Below are 23,429 nucleotides of genomic sequence, written 5' to 3'. Positions count from 1 at the left end.
GTATGACTGAATATATTTGTACTTTTTGCATTGATTCCGAATGATAAGAGTCGTTATAAATGAAAGAATAATCTGAAAGTCCTCATCAGGAAAAACAAATCCATGCTGATATCATTCTCAGTGTAACTGAAACACTGTGCTTTGATCATGAATCTTTTATGATGTTTGATATTGACTGGGAAAACTGTGTAACTGTGTAACATATCTACACAGAACTCTACGAAGAGTAGCTAGAAAACCGGAGTCAGTGTTGGAAGGGTATATACATCTAACAGAAGACATGTTTGAATTTGCCCGGTCTTGGCACTTTGAGGATGTCTCAGGCCCATTGGTTGAAGTAACTAGTGACGCGAAACCGGTTTGCCAAGTTTGTGATCAGAGAGGCATAACTTGTTCAATCATAACACCGTGTTTGCTTCCGTTAGTGTCTAACGTTACTTGCTTCGGCAATCGGAGGTAATTAGTTACTTCCTGGCGCAGAACGACGCGGACAGTTTTTGACTTTGAGTTTAACTCGAAAATTCAACAACGTTCTGCTGTGTTCTGGTATCACAGAAAGACTTACTCCGCCACTGGAACGTCACAGACGATCTTCATTTCTGAGAACGACGTGCAGGTAAGTTGTTATGTTGATTCACAAGTAGGATGCTGTGTCACCCCAAGACTTTTGATGTGTAGATATGTTAAGGGACAAGTGTAAAGACGGTTAGGATTAAGTCATGTCGCCTTGGTATCAGTTTTGGCGTGAGAAAGATCTACTCGTCTGTGAGTTTGTCTTCCGATTAACATGTACGAAGACTGAAGACAAGACATGTAAGATAAGACTCTCTTACCACTCTGGTAGGTCTACTTAATTCCAAGGCCATGGGACCAAGGACCTACATAACCACTGTGCAGAACGGGCGTCTTAAATCCGTTCCAACCTTGTTTTCTTTTTCAACAAGAAGCATACCTGTGAAAAGTATCATCAGGTTGGGAAGTCGCTGATTAAAAGGCTTTTTGTACACAACCAAGTGTTTTATTCAACCGATGTTTCGGTGACACCTATAGCTGCAGTGAAAGTGAACCAGTCAGAATTGCCCTGAAGAACGCGACAGACGGTCACCAAAACGTCGGTTGAATAGAATACTTGGTTGTGTACAAATATTCTTTTTTTATTCAGAAGAAGCATATATTTCATTTTGACGAAAATGCACCTTAATCTTACTTGGTCTGAAATCTAGCCTGTTGTTTGCTGCAAAATTGTTCGCATGACTCAAACAGGGATTTCCGGTGGATTACTAAATTTGTTTTGCTCTGACGTTACGGTAGGGTTCATTCGAGGCCATCTACGGTAATTACACAAAGTAGCTGCGGGCAAAACTCGCTCGTCTCTCGATACACACGTTCGGGCGGTCGTGTTATAGAAGCCCATTGTAACGTACTTAACTCTTTTGTTGTGGCATTAGGAATCTCTGATCGGATCTGTATGTTCTTCAACAATAGTTCATCCTTGATGGAGTTAGTAATGTTTACAGTTTTTGTTTTGTTGTTAGGCTGGTTCAGAAGAAATGAATGTGAAAAAAATGTTTACAGTTTGACTACAGTATTTAGAAAAGAACATATGACAAGTTTCTAAAGTTAGCGACCTCCAACATTACTTAACGCTTAAATAGCTTATCAACATCTAGCCTGATTATGTCCTGTTTATATCGTATTATTTGTTAGGGCGGGTATCAAAGTCCTTATGTGGCGCCTAGTTTGTTTTTGAGCAGATTTCAACATTTATCCTGACAACTATTTCGTTCCATATTGTTTAGCATCGAAGTCCTGATGTGGCGCCTCATTAGTTTTGCTGGGCTGGCGCACGTCCTGTTGACAGTCTCCGTGTCTGGGCAACGGCAACGGCAACAAGGTAATGTTCGTTCGATCTTATTTTGAACGATATGCTCATACGTCCTCAATTTCAAACAATTGTATCAACGTGTAGCTTGTAACTATAGAAACAAAAGTAATCGCAACTATTTGTTTTGGGGTTCAATTCGATCTAGATTGGCCGAAGGGCCGGCTGTTCATCCAAATGTTAGGTGTTTAATGACTAGAGTTGGAACGTGTTTGTAGGTGAATGAATGCTAATGCTCCATGTCATAAGTTATATATATATTTAAAGATGGAATATGTTTCAAATTGGCTGGCATATGTGTGCTAAAAAAGATGCTACATCTATGCATGCCTATGATTCTTCATATCTATCGCTATGTTGTGGTAACAAAAAACGTCCTTCCCCACTACTAGCGTGCCGACCAGTTCTACTGACAGCGGAAACTGGGACATTCAGCAGTCCCAACTATCCGGACAACTACCCGAGCAACCAGAGATGTCGGTACGAGATCGTGGTTCAGCGGAGTCAGAGGATCCGGTTAGCATTTTCTGACTTCAACGTTGAGAGAGACCTGGACTACGTGGAGGTCTATGACGGAAACGACCAAAATGGAAGAGGTAACATCTGCTAATATAATTCCATCAGGGTACATGTATACATAATTCCGCCACCTTGAAATATACGTCCAAACAGATCTCCAAGCCAACGTCCCGCTCAGTACAATGCATATCTTAATTTAACTGTGCATACCTAGGGGGTTCTGCACTAAAGATCTCTCAAACCCACTGTTTTTCAAAGTGGCGGACTTATGTAACCCGGCTGATTGATGTTAATGGAAGTTAACAATTATTTTACGTTCATAAAGGTTAGACATCTCGGTGAACAATATCAATCTCTACAACTCAATCTCTAAAGACAAATCAATGTCTAAAACTGGACAAGGTAAGGAGATTACCTCCGGACATTTCGAGTGACACCGGTCACTCTTCTTCAATGTCCTAAGATTTTTTTTTTAAATTCGGGGACGGGCGGGGCAAAGTTTTATGCTTGTATCCAGTATGTAAAATGGCTAACTACGTAGAAAAAACGTCAAATGCACGGAAGGAAGTTATTCGCGGTGTGTTTGCCATCAAAATGTTGTTGTTTTTATTTACAGGAGAACGGTACACAGGTCAGGTGAGCGTCGACCCTATCAAATCTACAGGTAACGTCATGACGGTCGTGTTCACTTCGGACAGGGCAGGGACGGCCTCGGGGTTTAACGCCTCCTACATAACATTGGATCCAGGTGTGTAAAACCTATGTTAAAACAAACGAATTGTCTTTGAATTGAGCTCATTTAAACGCAGCAACGATGGCTGCTTTTCCCCCAACAGCTGTTAAAACAACTGTCATAACGGACGAATTGCCTTTATTCTTCAATGAACCTAAACGACACTGGTCGAAAACGTCGAAAATTGAATGCGTTGGCTGCTTGTCCCAAAAAATATCATAAACCAGGCGAATATTTTCTTTACTCTCTAATGAACAAAAACGTACGACATTGGTCAAAAACATTACCACCCTGCGTAGATATATTGATAGCCACCGGTAAATACATAGGGTGGGATACCACGGGATACACAGGCTGACTGAATATTCTATATCACAGTTTCACCATATGAAATTCTGTTGATCTATGACATGACAATAGACCTCTTTCCAGTTACGGCGGCCATTTTGAATTCCCAGGGGTCAGCTCGGGGTCATGCACCAAAACGAGGCAGTCCCTGACTCAGATCCTACTATAACCCTGGGTAATGCCAGTTATACCATCTCCGGTTGTACATTTCGCCCCTCTAAGATGAAATAATCTAATATACATGTATGTGCCTTTCATATGTAGAAAATATTGTTGTGGACATTTTGACTTATTTTTGGCTAAATTTTTATTCGTTTTCCACAGTTTTTGATGGGTAACGTAAGGACAGTCTCTACCATGTATCCTCCTTAATATCTTAACTATATGTAGTAGGATTAATACAAGACCTGGAAAGACTAGCTGCAGGCTGGCATTCTTGTGGGTAAAAAAATTAGAAGACAATTGGCAGTTGTTACGACAAGTTCTAGATACCAAGATCCGGTCTGCACTGCACTAAGCTCTATGGGGTCGACCGGTCCAGTCCAATGCAGAACTCAGTGGGGAAGGCGGGGTAAATCACAGATGCGTTCCCATCACTAGTTGCCAGCGTAGTTAGTTTGGTAGAGACTGGGGTCGATCCCTGTCCCACTGGCGATAACATTTACGGGTATAGCGTTTCTTTGCCATGCCGATCTTAGCATTGAGAAATCATCAAAATCACAGGATAGATCTGCTAAATTTCAGCCCACAATTATCTGGACTCAACTTGTGGAAGTGTATGCTACCAAAACTATCATTGGAGCAAACTGACATACAAATATACAAAGAACGCAACCAGTCTGTACCCCACCTTTCCCACTGCACTGAGTTCTGCATTGGACCCCAATCACCCCATACAGCTTTGTTTGCAGAACGGATCCCGGCATCTAGAAATTCTCAGAACAACTGCAAATTGTGTTCTAATTTTTTACCCACAAGGATGCCAGTCTGCAGCTAGTCTTTCCATGTCTTGTATCAATCCTACTAGTAAAAAGATATTAAGGAGGATATACAAATGTAGACACTGTCCTTAAGTTACCCATCAAAAACTGTGGAAAACGAATAAAAATTTAGCCAAAAATAAGTCAAAATGTCCACAACAATATTTTCTACATATGAAAGGCACATATATTAGATTATTTCATCTTAGAGGGGCGAAATGTACAACCGAAGATGGTATAACTGGCATTACCCAGGGTTATAGTAGGATCTGAGTCAGGGACTGCCTCGTTTTGGTGCATGACCCCGAGCTGACCTCTGGGAATTCAAAATGGCCGCCGTAACTGGAAAGAGGTCTATTGCTGACGTTGTTCCCCTATAGGATGCCTACCGGTGCTGCTAACAGGAGCAAGCGGGGTTTTCACCAGTCCGAGCTACCCTGAGAACTACCCAAACGACCAGACATGTCGGTACGACATCGCGGTCGAGCCAGACAAACGGATTCGGCTGACCTTCACCGTGCTTGACCTTGAGAGAGGTTCGGACTTCTTGGACATCTATGACGGAAACTCCACTGACAGGCAAGCTCAAATAGGTGAGGACTCTGGTTTACTTCAGACGAGGCTGGCTAAATAGAAGAAAAAGATTGAAAAGTGCGAAAGACGACATTATGGGTATCCGTTAACGTTACTCACATTGTTGCAGAATGTCCGTAAACACTACACGAACATTCACTAATTTCACAATTTCAATTCAGGATACAATGTACAATAACGGACCACCGTTTGAGTACCTAAGGAAGGAATATCACGAGTTAAGACCTTCTGAAATCCGACGAAGCAAGTTGTCTTTTTGTTAGCTGCCGATAAAATGCCCATACTTTGCAACTTTACTAATAAGGATTACGGCAAACTGACAGCCAACAAGTGTGTGAAAGGCAGCTTTATCAAGAATTCAAAGACGTAGACACATTTTGCTTCCGGTTTACATTACAGGGGTTCGGAACACTGGTCTGCTGACCCTGGACACCATATACTCCACCGCTAACGCCATGACGGTCGTCTTCACATCAGACAGTACTGGGACAGCTGTTGGGTTCAATGCCACCTACACGGCAGTGGATATAGGTATGAACAACCATTTGTGGCGTATTGGTTATGCTAGGGTCACATTTCCAAGCCGGGGCCCGGCCGGGCTGTTTGTGAAAACGAAAAATAAAAAGTGCATATCAAGAAAACACACAATTTATGGTTAGGAGCCATTTTTCCCGTTTTGTGTCTTTCTTTTGTCTTTTATATATTAATATTTTTCGTTCCCGCAAGCTGCCCGACCGGGCCCCGCTTTGGAAATGTGACCTAGGCATTAGATAACCCATCGATATATCAACGTATCTACCTGCCTCAGTTCAGCATGTCAGAAGTGCCAGTGGGATGTATGTATACATGTGTGATCTATTTCTGGTGGTGAGGTTATGAAGACAGACGGCTGCAAACAATCGTTATATGAAAAGCATATAGCAAGCATTTGGCGTTGTATTGGTAAGATAGCCGATCAATTTGCAATGCATTTACATTTTCTGCCAGTGACACAAGTGGGATGCATTTACACATGTGTGCTTTTCTGGAGGGGTGGCTATTGTAATAGAACAAGTATTTGCTCACATATCGAAAGTTGGCTGCCAGCATCATTTTATTGACGAACTATGCACGTTTTTGCCTCTTTTGTGCAAATGCCAATCACTCAACATTTTCTTATCAACCGACGATGCAAATAGTCAGTTAGTGTCAAACGGATGTACATACTACAGACATTAAGAAATTGGTGTATTAAGAATCAATGAATGAAAGACCTTTATTGTACGTTTATGCTCTTACAAGCGAAGTATATGTCATGGTGATAAAGTAGAAGTATAATTACAATGATAAAACGTGCAATCTTACTACATTTAAAGACTAGTTATGTTATGTATGTACAGGTTCAGTTTCTTCTCACTTTTATAAGACAGCTGTAGATGAATGAACAAATGGAGCTTATAGTAAATGGTTTGTCTAGTTCCATAAGGTATACGAATTTATTTCTGTGCTATCGAAAACTAGGAAACTTATCTTGTATACAATCAAGACGATAGAGCATTTGTTGTTCGTAATGACCAATAAGATACTGGCAATCTTCCAATAGGGTGTCCATCTGGGGCCTTCATGACGGAGAGCGGCCGGCTCAGCTCCCCTTTCTACCCGGCTGCTTATCCTAACGGGGAGCGATGCCGGTACCGCATCAGAGTCGACTTTAAGAAAGCTGTCCGACTGGTCTTTGGGGACTTCAACCTCGAGGATGGGTATGACCACGTAGAAGTGTTCCAGGGAGACACAACAAACCGCAAATTCTCACTCGGTAATCGTCTTGTTTTACGTTTTTCCTGTAACTGTAGTAAGTGCCTAGGCATTAGAGGTTCTTCAAAAGGCTGTACAAGTATATAGTTTCATCCTATACCACGTCTTTTGTGGAAAGGATATGTTTTCAGAATCATTATTTGAATTACCATACGTTGTGTGCTATATTAGATAAGCTTTATTGCTTTATTGCTATATTATCACATAGCCAGATGGCGTCGACCAATCAGAAGCCTCCATTGCCCATTTGTTATGACGCCATAACACAACCGTTCGACCGTTCCATTACGTAGAGGGGGAGGTTATCTTTTTGTTAGCATATGACAAATTAGAATAAACCATTTCAATACAAGTCAAATCTAAACGGGCGGAAAGAAAACAGTATTCAGACACCCAGCAGGGAGGAATGGTGATAATAGATAATAGAATAGATTTGAAAAAGATTTGACATGCTAAGATAACAATGTTATTAAAAATTATCTGTGGAAATTTTGGTTTTCAAAATGAAATCTATCATCTTCTGTACAAAAAGGACAGATGCGTCATACAGGAATTGTCTTCTCTTATATGGGTCAGCTGGTTGGATAGGCTATATGATAATAACGTTAATGACCCGCCTATTCCTCGGTGTTTATGATTTCATAACGCCTGGCCATGTGTTATAACCACCTCATAAAACCGGTGGTTATAGCACATGGCCAGGCGTTATGACACCATATACACCCCGGGCAGGTCATTAACCCTTAATTAGATAAGCTTTATATGCAATTGTTTCATTATTTTTGTACCGTCAAATACAAACTACAAAATAGAAATACAAAATAAACCTTACATCCGCAATATCTATAATATCATGTTACAATCTGGCAGGGCTTAACCCTGGATCTCAGTATCTTTTCTGATATCAGAGCAATAAACAATTTTTGAGCAATAAAGTTATTATCATCTTGCCCGCCAGATCTTGAAATCAGTGCAGTAATATCTCCCACACATTTTCAGGTCGTTACACAGGAGGTACCAACCCGGGCGTCGTGACGTCAGCGAGTCACTTCATGAACATCCTCTTCACCTCCGACCGTTCGATAGCGGAGCGAGGATTCAACGCCACGTACACGTCTGTAGAGAAAGGTGTGGTTCCTCATATATTGTGATTAGTTGATTGGCAGTAACAATTCCTTTCCAATGATTTGACCGATCGCTTAATTAATTTCAGATAAAGAACGATTTAAAAAAACGATTTTTGCGTGTTTTTTGTCTTTTAGATTATACTTTTGCATCTTGCATCATATTCCAATTAAGAAATCAAGAGTCACACAAATACAACTTTTGGTCGCTGCAAAGTCGCTCAGAGATCGCCGTCTAGTGGAAAGGCTTGTGTGTTGCTCTGTATGTTGTCTACATATGACCTGCAGTTTGGACAAAATTTCAATGCATATAACGTTATAAAACAACAGGCTCTGATCTTTGCTTTTGTCCACAAGTAAACATCGATCTGCCTACCTGCTTGGTGCGCAGTTGTATACCTGAATACCTGATAGATTTCTCATACACGTTTGTACTTCCTATGTAACCTCCTTGAGCTATGCCCACTCTGTACTCGTACTCCTGAAATGAAAGTTAACCCAACTGATATGTTTTGTACTAGTCTTCATTACCTGTACCGTTGGCCAGTTCCGTTGTGCGGATGGAGTGACGTGTATCAAGTCGTGGCAGCGGTGTAACGGAGAGGTGGACTGTAGCGACAGGTCTGACGAGAGACATTGTGGTAAGTAGATTGTTTTTTACTTTAATACTGTACACCATATTCAGAATCAGTTACATCCCAGGTACCGACATACGTTCAAGCATAATCATCGTGAAACGTACAGCAGAATTACAACACTAACGTTATATGAGTATAAATGAGAAAATCTAAAACGATGTTGGCGAGACATTGTGGTGAGTGGATTTTTTTACTTACCCTCTTGATACCGTACACAAATTTAGAATCACTTACATCCCAGGTACAGACTTGCGTTCAAGCATCATCGTCGTGAAACATCCATAAAATTCCAACACCAAACGAGAAAATATAAAACAATGTTGGTATAGATGACAGACGCAAGGGTTGTCATGTTATGCTCTTCCAACCACGTAGTTGGTTACTTTCTGTTTGTCGAAGTAGGACCACTGAGACCAGTATATCACCTCGTGCGTCACTCACTAATCGGTGTTGAATTCCAGCACCCCTATGAAACTCCTTATGGGCCGTACCCAGAAATGTGGGCCGTACCCGGTAAAAATATGGGCCGTAACTGGAAGTATGGGCCGTACCCGGTAACATTATGGGCCGTACCCGGAAATATGGGCCGTACCCTGTAACTATGGGCCGTACCCAATGGCGGACATCGCCCGGCCATAGTGCGTAGTCGCGTGAAAGTCGCCACAGCTTGCGTGAGTGTTCTCGAAATTGGGGGCGATTTGTACAACGACACTCTGCAGAGAGGTGGCCAGGAATTCGAATGTTTGCCAGAGCATAGGCTATGTGTGATTGTGTATCGTTGCGTTACAGGGTATCTAGACGCGACTTTCACGCGACTACGCACTGTGGCCGGGCGATGTCCGCCATTGGGTAACGTTACGGCCAGTTGTTACAGGGTACGGCCCATATTTCCGGGTACGGCCCATAAGGAGTTTCATGGGGGTGTCCAGAGTGTTAGGAGAGTCCTCCTGAGTTTACGTTGTGTAAAGGGACGGAGTGCGACATGGTGACGCTCCCTAACCCACTCCACAATTGTGGGTGGAAAATTCCACAATTGTGAGTGGAAAATTATTACTACTCACTCGTGGAAAATTCCACAATTGTGAGTGGAAAATTATTACTACTCACTCAACAATGTTGTATTCCAGAATGTGAGGAGATCCCTCCCGAGTTTACGCTGTGTAAAGGGACGGAGTACGACATGATGACGCTCCCTAACCCCCTGCACCACAACACGGTTGAGGAGGTCCTGAACTCCACGGTACCAGGAGGGGCTCTACACGGCTTAGCTTCGTCCGCGTGTCACCCCCAGGTCAGCAACCTAGTATGCGCGGTCATCATGCCGAGTTGTAACGAAAGGTACGAAACCGATAAGGTCACATTCGTCTACCTTCATTAAATCGGGACCACATATCGCTCCACGTTAGCTCGCTCGCGTAGGGGCCCTGATCTTCAGCACCGGTAGACATGGTTCTGGCGCCGTTACTGACAGTTGCTTAATGAGCTATTCTTATTTTGCGGTTAATTTGTTCTGGACCTAAAGTAACGATGTGAGACGTAACCTGATTGGTTGATAGCTTCCCAGCGTCCTTTGTGCTTTTGCTTCAGATGAGGTTTAGCAAACCCTCTGATTGGCTGAAGCTGTTTTGGTGGTGACGTCGCCAGAACCATGTCTACCGGCGCTGAAGATCAGGGCTCCTACGCGAGCGGGCTAACGTGGAGCGATAGGGGTCGGTCCTGATTTAATGAGGGTGCATTCGTCGTGCGATTGTTGTACAATTGTAAATTGAGGGTGATCTTTTGCATGTGTCTTACACTTACAGAATCCAGCTGTCTTTTTACCGCAAAAGCTATCATAGATGATCCTTGTCGGAGGATGGTTCTGTAACATCCTACTTTAAATATGTGCCACATCCAAATCGTATGATCAAGAAGACCTTCGACGAATGTTACCGCGCCATTCAGAATCACCCTCCTGAAAGCAGAGCCCCTATCGCTCGATTCGTTAACTCGCTCGCGTAGGGGCCCTGCTCTTTAGCCCCGGTAGGCACGGCTCTGGTGACGTTACTGACAGTTGCTCACGAAAGATTAATGAGCTATTCTTATTTGGCACAATTTGGCGGTATGTTCTGAACCTCAAGTAACGATGTGAGGCGTAACCTGATTGATTGATAGCTAACGAATCGAGCGATAGGGGCTCTGCTTTCTGAAGGGTGTTCAGAATCAACACAATAAGAAAGGAACAGAATTGTTTGCATCCACTTTGAGGGAAAACAAGAGGCATTCTGAGCTCTGAGAGAACGTAACTAACGAAACTTTTATTTTTGTTTCAGTCTCCTACGGCAGCAGCTGCCCTGTCGGTCTTGGTGCGAAGAGGTCCGGGCGTCGTGTCTGGGGAACGGTTCCTGGCCGGCGGTTCTGTCCTGCGACATTTTCCCGCATTCAGATTGTTACAACACCAAGGCCCTGACGTCAGAGACAGAAGATACAGCTACAGGTGAGCCAACAACACTTATCATGTGTGATTCAGTAGTTATCATGCCTTATATGTCAACCTCAATTGCAACATCTGTAGAGCCTCTTTCTTCTCTGTTTTTTTTTACCTTCCACAAGAAGATTAGATTTTCTGTGCCAGTTGATTGTGTGACGTTATATGTCTGGACAGCGTAACTTGAGAAATTGTGGATGTATCTTCATGGAATTAGGTATGTAGGTAGGTGTCGGTGTCCATAAATGAAGGACACGTTCGTTTATGGACCACCTGGTGACTTCCTGTGGCACTATATTTTGTCTTCAAGTCCTGTAATTAAATGTCATTTAATAAATAAAAAATATATAGCGATTAAGCATCATTGAACGTTTCTGTGCAGTAACGTCCTCTGTCACTTGCTAATCATCTTGCGTTCCAAATCCGCAGACATTCAATGTTTCCACGGGAGCGGAACAAACTACAGAGGCGCCGTGAACAAAGGCCGGTCCGGGGCTGAGTGCCTCCGGTGGGACACAGACGACAACAGATACTACATCACACAGTACCCCTGGGCCAACCTGCAGGAGAACTACTGCCGAAACCCCAACCCCGACCCGCTGCGCGGATGGTTCATGCCCTGGTGCTACACTGAAGACGGCCCGGAGCCATGCGATATTGTTCCTTGCAACGGTGAGTCTGAAACTGAAACTCGTCATGTATAATATGTTATATACGCGAACACCTATTGCTGATTGTACATATTGTTATTCTTTTATCTTTATATCAGTTGAGTGTGCTCGTTTGTACATGTTTGTACTGTTGATTAATTTTTAAGTGTAATTCAGCCGGCTGTACGTTGTCAAGAAGGTTGCACCGGCTGCGAGGCTGTTTTAATTTTCTTGTTTGAATCTTTAAATAAATAAATGAATAACTTTTTTGCACAACAATTGTACAAGGTACAGAGTATGGCATTCACTGGTAACATTCTATTAGGCTAATTAGTCTATCTTGTAAAATATGGTGTAGTAGTATGGAAATAATCCACTATATGAAAAATGGCAGTTCAGAGCTATGCGATGTTGTTCCTTGCAACGGTGAGTCTGAAATTTGGCAGTTCAGACATTTGCTCCATGAATAGACATGTTTTACAGACCATTATCAACTTTAGAATATGTGTTGTGCTGAAACTACTTAAGTATGGTCACACCTAGCGGCGCCATAGTGCAATGCATCAACACCAATGTCTGACTTAACTCTCGGGGCATCATTTTCTGTAGCACTTAAAGATTTTGTGCAGCACTTAAAGATTTTAACTCAATAGCGTTTTAGTTAATTACTACCGTTTATATTTGCAATTACGATGCGCATGTAGTACCTTTAGAAAGTTTTTTGATATGACAATGTTTTCCGTCATTATGTGGTATGCCAATATGTAAAATTATAAACAGACCGGACAATTCAGCGCAAAGGCAGCAACAAGGCTGTTTTAGAGAAATAAACAAACAAATAAACAAATAAACCATCCAGGGAAAGCTGAAGTAGCAGACGTTTGCTACGACCTGATTAAAAAACAATTAACTTTATTGACTCATCAAAAAATCTCTTTTTTTAGCACCTCGGTTTCTGTATTGTTCCCGTACTGTTAGTGTTTCATACTTCGTCACGTGTTTTGTTTCTCGTGTTTCGTGATGTATCTTAAATAAGCGGGTTTCCCTGAGCGCGTCATCACTATGTGTGTGTTGCTTTTTTATGTTGCATGTTAAAGATATTTTTCAAATAAAAAAATCTCTTTCTTCTTGCAGACAGAGGCTGCCTTGACCCGGGGAAGCCTGATTTCGGCCAGAGGAGACCGCTTCTGAACTTCTACCCTCTGGGCGAGTGGATCACGTTCATCTGTGACAAAGGCTACATAGTCCAGGACGACAATCTCTTAAACAGGGCTCAGTGTGTCAGTAACGGCACTGGACTCATAGGAAGGTGGTCTCCCTCTGTTGTTCCCGACTGTGCAGGTAGGTTTTGCTCATCGGTAAGACCTTTGCATGTCAAGCCTCCGTAGCTGGCTTTTTGGCTGGGGTTTTGGCTTTAGACAGTAAATGATGGGAATTCGATACTTCCAGCATTTGAAAGTCAAAGAGACAATCATTAGACATATATCATGCAAATCAATGTCTTATTTACATAATTGATGATGAAATTCTCGCGTCTTTGCTCAGATAAGACTTTTATATGTTGTTATTTGAGTGGAGAATATGAACAACTGATAGTATTTATGCACGTGGTGACCTTATTTGCATCATCACCGTATTTGAATAATCAATGAGAAGCATTTATGATACATCACTCGAAAAGGTTAACATCATTTCACCAAGGTATGAGATCGTGGAACTCTAGTTGTACCACAGTTCTTATTGTAACCTATCTTCACAGTCGCCCGGTTACAATAAAAAAAATAACATATTTTTAGCCCCCAAAAAGCCCAGCCAAAAATCTTCTGTGTAGGCCATGTTTGGTTTTTTTCAATATCAACTTAACAATCCACAATAATTTGGAGGGGGCGGAAGTGACGGCTCTTTTCCGTGTCCCTTCTCCGCAGTGGACCACCATGCACGACTAGTGAATGATCTGCTCAGTCCTGACGTGTACAACAAGGCGCTGCCTCCCAGCAGGTTTATACGCCTCGGCGTCCAGGCCTACATCGTCAACGTCGTGAATTTGGTAAGCGTGTAATCTGAAACTTCGCACCGTTAGATATTATGAATACATGTAGTTACTGCGCGAGATGGTTATATCCTATTGATGGCTCAACGTACCTTGTGTACGATGGATAGTTTTGGTACTTGTGAAGAAGCACGAATACAGCTACCACCGTAGACCACCATGGTATCATCTATTGAACCTCACCGGTAAATCCGGACGAATGATGATGATGAGCCCTATACGTTTGTCCGATGGTGGGCATTGGGAAAACGGGGAAGATTTGGTTAAAATCCAAGCGAACGAGTAAAACTCTCATTGCATAGCTGAAACTAATCTGATCATGTTTGTACCCTCTTCATTTTTGTTAGGACGAACGGGAGGAAATCATAATCTCTGACGTCAAAACGGAATACGTATGTTCAATACATATACTAGTATGGTTCTCTTTTCGAAATTTCTCGTACATGTCGTAAGACGATAGGAAATTATCATGATAGCTTGTACTTAATCGTGAAAGTATAATAGTCTTTTCAACTTGATACATGGATATTGCACAACATATTACAGACTCCTGGATAACTGTTACTTTCCAAGCAGAGGAGTGGGTCCGGCTGGTTTTTGGCGTGTTTTTAGGTGTTTTTGTCGGGCTTTCAACTTTGTGTCAAAAAGAACATGACAAGGTAGAAAGTCCGACAAAACACCTAAAAACCCGTCAAAAACCAGCTGGACCCACTCCTCTGCTTTGAGACAAGATAGCTGTATTCTTTCAATGCAGTTGTATCATATGAAGCATAATTCGGCTGACAATGATATCTCTATTGTCTTTCAGACGTGGAAAGATAGACGTTTAATCTGGCACACTGGAGACTATGGTGGTATCACGGATATTTCTATCGCTGCAAGTCTCCTTTGGATGCCCAGCCTGATACTGAAAACAAAGTAGGTACATCTGTTCCATGGCTGTATTCGCCAGCAGTCTTTGTAACATTTCTAAGTTGTTGACTATTAATAGAAAGACTAAGGTTAAGCCCCTGTTGCATATTGATATGTGACAATCCTTGCATTGTATACATTGGAAAATATATTAAAGAATGTCTAGACGATAGAAATTCCTCCAATGATTGTAAGAACTATTTCTAAACTCATACTATACACTCTTTTCTTAGGTAGATTAGCCCTTAGATATATATAGAACTGTAGTGATGTACCAGCCATACTTTGTACCTTGTACAATTGTTGCGCAATAAAGTTATCATCTACCAACAGTGCGGACACGCAGTACAGTGGATTCCCTGAGGTAGAGCTGAAGGTGGACAACACTGGCAAGGTCCACTGGACAGTAGAGACGCTGACCACCACTACATGCGAGCTTGACCCTTACCTGTTTCCCCAGGACAACATGACCTGTTCTATCTGTTGGACGGCCGGAGAAAACTACCAAGTGGGTACGTATCAAAGGGAAAGGTCACAAATGTTCACAGACATCTGTTCACCCTATGTTTGAAAAAAAATTGTAGGTTTCGTTCGTTCGTTATTAGTTTGTGAAAAATGAATCTATCAAAAACTGCAAAAACCTTTTTTGAATGAACAAGCCGCATTCAGGACCTTGATGACTGCTTTGAATCTAACTGGTTTTACAACCATACTTCATACCACTCTAGCAGCTGTAATAGATAATATATCAATATTTCAGAACTGAAAATAGACAGGTAACCTATAGAGATGTATCTTATCATGATAAAAATCATTATAAATGTGCAGCCTCCTAACATAACTGGAAATGGGCCAGGCCAAATCGATATTGAACTGCCCTCTTACTGTAATCTACCTTATGCCTTCTAATATAAGGTACTACTAACAATTACTGAAAATAAAAGATGCAAGTATGCAAAGAGTGTGCTGTTTTGCATACTGATAGTGTTCTTTATTCATTGTTATCATACAATTGTAAAGGTATTCCGCCTTTTTAAGACCCACACTATGTGACCTGTGAGAGGTACTCCCGTGAACACGGGAGGCACTCAGCCCCGGACCGGCCTTTGTTCACGGCGCCTCTGTAGTTTGTTCCGCTCCCGTGGAAACTATGAATGTCTGCGGATTTGGAACGCAAGATGATTAGCACATGACAGAGGACGTTACTGCACAGAAACGTTCAATGATGCTAAATCGCTATATCTTTTTTATCTATTGCGACATTGTTTGTACCTACAGGCTGTTCTCAGCCGAAGAGGAACAATGACCCAAACTTCTTGACATGTACCAACACCACCGCGCCAATCAAATACGGGGAATGGGGCGGCCACATCACCCTGTCTACCGTCAACAACAACAAAGACGCCTGCCTGATCGTGAAGCTTCAGCGGGACCCTCGCTATCACCTGGCGACAACCATCTCTCCCTGCATCATCCTGGTGGTGCTGATGACCATCACGTTCCTGCTGCCCATAGAGAAGGGGGACCGCATCTCCTTCAGCGTCACCGTGATGCTGTCCATGGTCGTGTCGCTAGTCGTCGTTACCGGATTCCTCCCCGTGAACGGAACCCTGCCCTTCATTGGTGAGCTCCTTCTGACCAGACATGACCGGTCCTATCCCGACATTTGTTCTAGCAAACGCACAGCCCTCTTGTAAAGGTGTATGTGACAGCTAAACCCATGTCACACTGCATGTGTTGTATTCAGAACAGCCTTGAAAGACTGTGCTTTTACAATGAAAAATATCTCTATACAATCATTCAAAGCATAATTACTTATAGTTTTCTTTCTTCGTTGTTTTCATACTGTTGTTATGTATTATGTAGTTTTTAATATACACACTATGTAACCACACATACCTCTACATGTTCATCCCAAACAGCTATCCTGATCATCGTGTCCATGGGTATGATGGGCCTCTTCACGCTGACGACCCTCTTAGTTCTCAGCATCCACAACAAGAAGGGGACCCTGCCTGGCTGGGCTCGGACATTCTTCCTGAGATACTTGGCAATGTATGTATACCTACCATATACATATGCATCTATGTGGAAGGTTAAGTGTTTGTATGTGTTGCTATTTACCATGTATTCAGGATGTATAGCGCTCAATGCAAAACGCAAACTTTAAGGTTTCTATAGAACCATTATGATCATATGTGCATGATTTTCGCTACTGTCTCTGTGAGTAGGACAAATTTGTGTTGTACTCAACTCTTTTTCCTGAATTTCAACAGAGCGGTGGAAGGTTTAGTGTTTGTATTTGTTGCCATTTACCATGTAATGAGGACAGCGCTCAACGAATAGCGTTATATAGAAACATAATGATCTCTATAGTTTTCGCTAAAGCTGCTAGGTACTTTAAGATTAGATCCATGTTAGATCCATGTTGAAAAGTAATAGTCATTTGTGATGCATGTTCCCAACTTTTGTTATTTGAACAGAGCGGTTTTCAAGGGAGATCTGACGAAGAATTTGAAGGACAACGATGATGATCCATTTGACGGTACCGCCGGTGTTACCAGTGACGGCGTCTACACGAAGAAGAAGGGCAGGTTCGGTTCCTACACAAACGACGCCTTTGAGCAGGACGACCTTGGGAAGTCCTCATCGGTAAAGATCAAACCAAATAATGAAGCTGGGGCCGCCATGTCCCGTCTGGAGGCCAGCGTTAACAAACTGGCTGTCAGCATTGATGCTTTAGCGCAGGCGACAAGCGGCGAAGATGAGTACACCACGGATTATGCTTTGTTGGCTCATGTTCTGGATAGGCTGTTCCTTGTGCTGTACGTTGTGGGCATCATCATCGCAGTTCCTTGTACCCTATACTTTGGTCGCATATAGGGCATTTTCACCTGACGCCAGAACTTTTTAATCGATCAGTGATAGTGAATGAAGAACCTAATTGTACACACACATACCCACTGGGTTCAGTACAGGTCACGACAGAAAAAGTCACAGTTTGCAAATACTTATAAACAATGACAAGCTAGCACTAGTCTAATAATAATTACACGGATTTGGCCTCTTCTCGCTTCTTAGTAATGATGTAAACATAGGTACAGTTGTGCTTAATAATCAAGAGGTTGTCTAAAGCCATTAGAAATATGAACTTTTCTGTGTTGCTAAGGTGTATGAAATGGGGAAACCTACATTGCATTAGTTTATAAAACTCAGCTCTCTCTTTGATGTATAAACTACATTCTACTACAAAGTGTTGCTCATCCTGTGATAGTGGATGGACATATGCGCGATAGTGACAGAAAGTACAGGCAAAGGCTGTAGGAAAACAATGATGTGTACGTTGATGAAGGTTAGACATCCAGGTAATAAGATACGCCAAAAATAATTACTCAAGCAACTGGATAAGATTTTGAAACAGTCAGACGTTTCAGATAGCATCCGCCATCTTTCGTCAGTGACTAAAGAAGGATCTGGTAGAACTGGGTTTTATACCAAAACTCTTAATGGATATGTTAATGAAGGGAAGACAATTTCAGATGGTTCAATAGGATAGTAAGTTAAGACAAGGTTGCATGCTAATGAATCAATTAGCTCCTGTTGTTTTAGAAATGATGTGTAGTCTGATGGGAGGCAAAATATGCCGAGGCAAAAGCATTCATTTAGATAGATGAGAATGAAATGTTTTAAGCAATTCTCGATAATGACTTTTATAGCTTATCATACTAGAGTATTTGCATTTGTTTTGAGTTCTAAAAGGAATGTTAGCATGTAAGCTTTGATCTGTATTGATATCTTTAATGTCAAAACTCATCCGAATGAGGACTTTAAAAAATCTGTATTACAGAAAGGCAGCCGGCAGGATATAACAAAATGCACATGTGCCGCTTAGAAGGTATGCTCTTTTCTGTAAGACAATAACATGTGGTGGTATATCTAGGTTAATTTCTTAATAAGTATGTATGTTAATGATGAATAATAGATATATATGTTACTTAACAAGATAATATGTACGTTAGCTAATAAGATATCCGTATCAGTATCCTATGAAATGCCATGAATATCACGTAATGTTACATTGAAATGTTCTCAACTAGCTGAGAAATACAGAAGTTTTGTAAGTTGATTGTGTTAGCTTCCTTGGTCCTGGTAAACCTTAAGTCTGTACGATGTATATCTATCTATTATCTACTAAAGTTCCACTAACATACTGAGCCATCCATTTTTATCTTCACTACGAAGATTGTCCTTAGGCGCTGTATCTATTTCATTGGTCTGGCTGTGAAAGACAGAAGCAGGAAATTAAACAAGTGCAAAACATATGCTAAGCAGTAACTTGCCAGTGTTTGTTATAAAGAGCTAGCCCTGCTGACAACATCAATACAGCGCATGGAAATCAAGATTTTCAGCATGAACCAAATCAACTAATATGCAAATTTACAAGAAAGAATTACAGAATCACCCTGTACTAGTATGATGGCTGCTCACATGTAAGACTACAAAAATAAATGTGACCAATTATCATCTTGACCAGCAGTGGAGTTGTTTGTTGAGTAGCCTTCCCCATAAACTACTGTATGGGTGAGCCAAGGTCGTCGTCTTGCATTCACTGTCCTCCATTGCCCTCCCCTCATTGGCCCATTTGAACAGGCTACCCTCCAGGTTGTAGATGCTGATTGGTCGATTTGAATTGCCTGATGGGAGTTTCTTCAGTTCCTCCTCAAGCCTAGGCAACAATATGAACAGTTGATCGTTTATTTGGGGATTTAAATATTGGTTGAAAAATATGCTTACCTGGAAAGCATAATAAAACCAGAGAGGAAAGCCTTGATACACAGTGTCTCAGGGAGTGACTGTAGTCAGCTTTAAGTTTCTGCTTTCATGTTGTCCTGACTGTTCAATTCTTCATTTCAAATAACCTTCAACCAAGGAAATAAATTGGTGTGGCCCTATTATCTGAATAACCTGGTATCCATCCCTGATATTTTATCGGGTTTGCAAAGGGCAGAAGGGGCCGGGCCCAATAGCTATGATAGGGATGTATACCAGGCTAATGGGACGTCCCTGTAGCTCAACTGGTAGCAGCCTCACAGTTCAGCTACTGGTTCCAATTAGTTGGTAACTGGGAGGCCCCGGTTCAATCCTGGGAAAGGCATCTCGATTAGGGCTGCACCCGTCCTTTGGAAGGGACATAAATGGGGGTCCTGTGTACGAAAAGGTGCCTTGAGCACATAAAGTGGGCTGGCAACCCCTCCCAGTAAAATTATTTCCTGCTACCTAAACAGCAAGGAAACTTGCTACATTATGTGCCACTAGGTACTAAAGGGGTCTGAAAAACAAACAAACAAAGAAACAAAGAAACAAACGAACACGGATAACATCTGACCTCTTTGCTACCACTGATGACCTGTATCCGACGGAGCAGTAGGCTACGACTGCCAGCGGACGAGACGTGTCGTTCTCCTGCCGTATTCTGTCCAGGGCTGGTGTGAGATCGCCGCCGTGGTCCACACGGACTGCATCAGGGATGTGGCTGATAGAGTACTCCTCTACTGGCCTGGAATCCAGTAACAGAACCTGATATCATGAGAATTTTGCCAATTATGGGGATGAGAATGATATGCCCTGTCCTTGGTGCTGATTGGCTAATAAATGCCCTTCTTTAGTGAATTGGTGAACTTCCGAATATAACCTAACAAAGAGGAACGAACAAACAAATATATAACAGTTATGTCAAAAGACTACTAACGTTACTCGTAGCGTAAGTATGGTTTCATCACTTGGTTTGTTACCCATGCACAAAATGTGGTAGCCTGTGTGCCATCCTAATTAGCTTACCGGGGCTTCAATACACCCACCCACCCCCTTACCATGTGGAGCCCCAGTAAACTAAATACATGGCACATAGGCTACAAAGGTGGTAAATCACAATAACTTGTCAAATACAGACAAATCAAAAAGGTTAGCACTGCGCGCTTGCCCCCCTCCCCCAATTTCGTGACCCCTGTTTCTGACCTCGTTACTCCCGTCCGAGGCTTGCTGGGCCTTCAGCAGACGATCCAGCTCGTCTGTGGCGATCTGCCGGACTGAGGGAAACTTCGCCCTCATGCTCTTACACGTCAGCCACATAGACCAGCCCGGACTCTTGGCTTCTTCTGCTGTTTCTGTGGTCTCACCCGTCGCCATAATATCGCGAAAGCTCAGTCACTTCCGGGTTACAAAAGCTAAGATTGTATCCTTCTCAGCGCTTTGTAAGATTAGCGTTTACATCACGACATGTCGGTTTGATCATCGTGGACTTCCAGGAGCAAGTCTACGAAAACCACGCCTTCCGCACTGGTATTCCAGTGCTGAATCAACGGACGAATCGGCCTCAGCACTGGTTTTCCAGTGCTGACGAAAGTTCAGCACTCGTTTTCCAGTGCTGAAGAAAGTTCAGCACTCGTTTTCCAGTGCTGAAGAAAGTTCAGCACTCGTTTTCCAGTGCTGAATCGCTGTATTCCAGTGCTGAGTTTCTTTCAGCACTCGTTTTCCAGTGCTGAATGGAGTTCGGCACTCGGTTACCAGTGCTGAATGCGCGACAGAGCGGCGGCGCCAGGTCACGGGTCATGTCAAAGGTCATTCAGCACTGGTTACCCAGTGCTGAAACCGCCGTCAGCACTGGAACCGAGTGCTGATGTACAAAAACCACGCCTTCAGCACTGGATTTACCAGTGCTCGGGGACAATTCAGCACTGGAAAACGAGTGCTGAAAAAAACTCAGCACTGGAAAACGAGTGCTGAAAAAAACTCAGCACTAGAAAACGAGTGCTGAAGTATTTTCAGCACTGGTAACCGAGTGCTGAAGTATTTTCAGCACTGGTGCCCGAGTGCTGATGTACAAAAACCACGCTTTCCGCACTGGATTTACCAGTGCTCGGGGACAATTCAGCACTGGAAAACGAGTGCTGAAAAATCCCCAGCACTGGAAAACGAGTGCTGAAAAAAACTCAGCACTAGAAAACGAGTGCTGAAAAAAACTCAGCACTAGAAAACGAGTGCTGAAGTGTTTTCAGCACTGGAACGTTTTTCTTACCAGTGCTGAGAGAAGTATTAGTCGTAAGAAGTACAACATGGTCACTTGTTAACTTACTTACTAGTTACTTTGTGATTCATTTAGAATAAACAATGACCAACTTTATTCCGACACAATTTTGTCATTTTGTTCATTGTGTAATTATTTTATAGTAGATATAGGTATGAGGGATGTGTAGCAAATGAACAACTTTATTTCTTTCTTTCTTTCTGGTCATAAGTTGTATATCTTTGTTTCGTGATTGTGATGTGATACAGCTCTTTTGTGAGAGATTTGGGTGGCCCTGAAAAGGGCCGGTGGTTCTGATATTCTACTCGAAGAGCCGGCGATGAATCTCAAGAAATATTAAATCTGTCATGGCTGTTGGTGCGTCCGATGGTGCTTGATAGCCCTCGATGTGATGGGCATGGATGGGCTTCAAAATAAAGTGTTTTGAAAATTGTATTGGTTCGTTTGCTAATCAGTATTTTGAAATTTAACATTTTGAAATTAAATAAGGAAGTAGAAATTGTTATTTCAGGTAGGCAAATGAGTTCCCGGGTGTCTTGTAACTTGTCCGCAAACAATGGTATCTTCCAATGACGTTGCAGTTACCCTTTAACCTCTGGCCCACCGGAAGATCTTACTCAAAAATCGGTCACGTCGAGGATTTATAGTCAGAGCAGCGTCAGAGCACTTTACCCCGGTAATATAGAAATCGAAATCTGTCATAGATATGCGCTATGGATAAATTTCAGTGAATAGTCCGGAAAAATACTACGGTTTGAAATCGCAAGTAAGTCACCGCCGTAACGTATCTCAGCACTAGTTTTCCAGTGCGGAATATTTGTCAGCACTCGGTTTCCAGTGCCGAAGCTTGTCTCAGCACTCGGTTTCCAGTGCTGACGTCGAGTTCTCCAGTGCTGAACTCCACTCAGCACTGGTTTTCCAGTGCTGAGTTAAGTTCAGCACTGGTTTTCCAGTGCTGAAGAAAGTTCAGCACTGGTTTTCCAGTGCTGAACTTAACTCAGCACTGGTTTTCCAGTGCTGAAGCCACTTTCAGCACTGGAACCGAGTGCTGAAAAAGGAGAGCGTGGTTTTCGTAGTTTTGCCTTCCAGGAATTACATCCGATCGTAAAAACCCGCTGAGTCACCCTTGGTACTTTGTATAACTCCCGAGGAACAAACACGGGGAAATCATTGACCTGAGTTGACCTGACCTGAAGGGTGCTTGAAAGAAGCGCCCCTTACTGATGTTCTATGAATTGCAAGTCAGACTCGTGAAATGTAAACCCTTCAAGGAAACAAAACAAAGGTGTAAAGTAACGCTTCACTGACTTGTGCCCGGAAGACTTCCTTACAAACGTGGCTACAGTAGCTTCAACCTAAAGAAGCTAAACAAAAAAATAGAAGAGTTACAAGATATATTATGATATGAATTCTCTAACCATGTCATTATGATGTGTCACTAATATATCGGGCAATTTTGTACAGCGACACAGACGACTGTGAAGTCTATTTACATTAACATTCGTATGCAATATCAAATCATACACTTTGTTGATTTAATAAAAGGATAAGCGAAGTATATTTCTGGTCTGTAAAAGATGTCTATTCATGGAGGAAAATTCTGCCAAATTTCATATAATGGTTTATTTAAAGATTCTTAAAACACTTAAACAGC

The 23,429-nt window shown here is 42.3% G+C and overlaps 2 protein-coding genes across 2 annotated transcripts; one reads left to right on the top strand and one right to left on the bottom strand.

The window, feature by feature from the left end:
* Positions 1-1,812: 1,812 nt before the first annotated feature.
* LOC136421044 (uncharacterized) lies at positions 1,813-18,817 on the top strand. The gene is made up of 19 exons (XM_066408226.1): positions 1,813-1,894; positions 2,275-2,478; positions 3,018-3,149; positions 4,843-5,055; positions 5,456-5,587; positions 6,639-6,851; positions 7,850-7,978; positions 8,496-8,615; positions 9,740-9,950; positions 10,925-11,110; positions 11,462-11,751; positions 12,864-13,070; positions 13,655-13,776; positions 14,127-14,171; positions 14,588-14,697; positions 15,025-15,203; positions 15,970-16,314; positions 16,614-16,746; positions 17,175-18,817. The coding sequence occupies exons 1-19, from the start codon at positions 1,813-1,815 to the stop codon at positions 17,572-17,574; spliced, it is 3,453 nt and encodes a 1,150-aa protein (XP_066264323.1). The 3' UTR covers positions 17,575-18,817.
* LOC136447732 (uncharacterized) lies at positions 18,507-23,001 on the bottom strand. Its single transcript, XM_066446778.1, has 4 exons — positions 22,858-23,001; positions 20,707-20,989; positions 20,078-20,268; positions 18,507-19,417 (listed from the first exon to the last, which is right to left on the bottom strand). The coding sequence occupies exons 2-4, from the start codon at positions 20,875-20,877 to the stop codon at positions 19,213-19,215; spliced, it is 567 nt and encodes a 188-aa protein (XP_066302875.1). The 5' UTR covers positions 20,878-20,989; positions 22,858-23,001; the 3' UTR covers positions 18,507-19,212.
* Positions 23,002-23,429: the final 428 nt, after the last annotated feature.

The sequence above is a fragment of the Branchiostoma lanceolatum genome, chromosome 1, assembly GCF_035083965.1.
Source record: "Branchiostoma lanceolatum isolate klBraLanc5 chromosome 1, klBraLanc5.hap2, whole genome shotgun sequence".
NCBI lineage: Eukaryota > Metazoa > Chordata > Leptocardii > Amphioxiformes > Branchiostomatidae > Branchiostoma > Branchiostoma lanceolatum.
The sequence above is the reverse complement of the archived record's forward strand: the minus strand, read 5'-3'. Positions and strand labels throughout refer to the sequence as shown.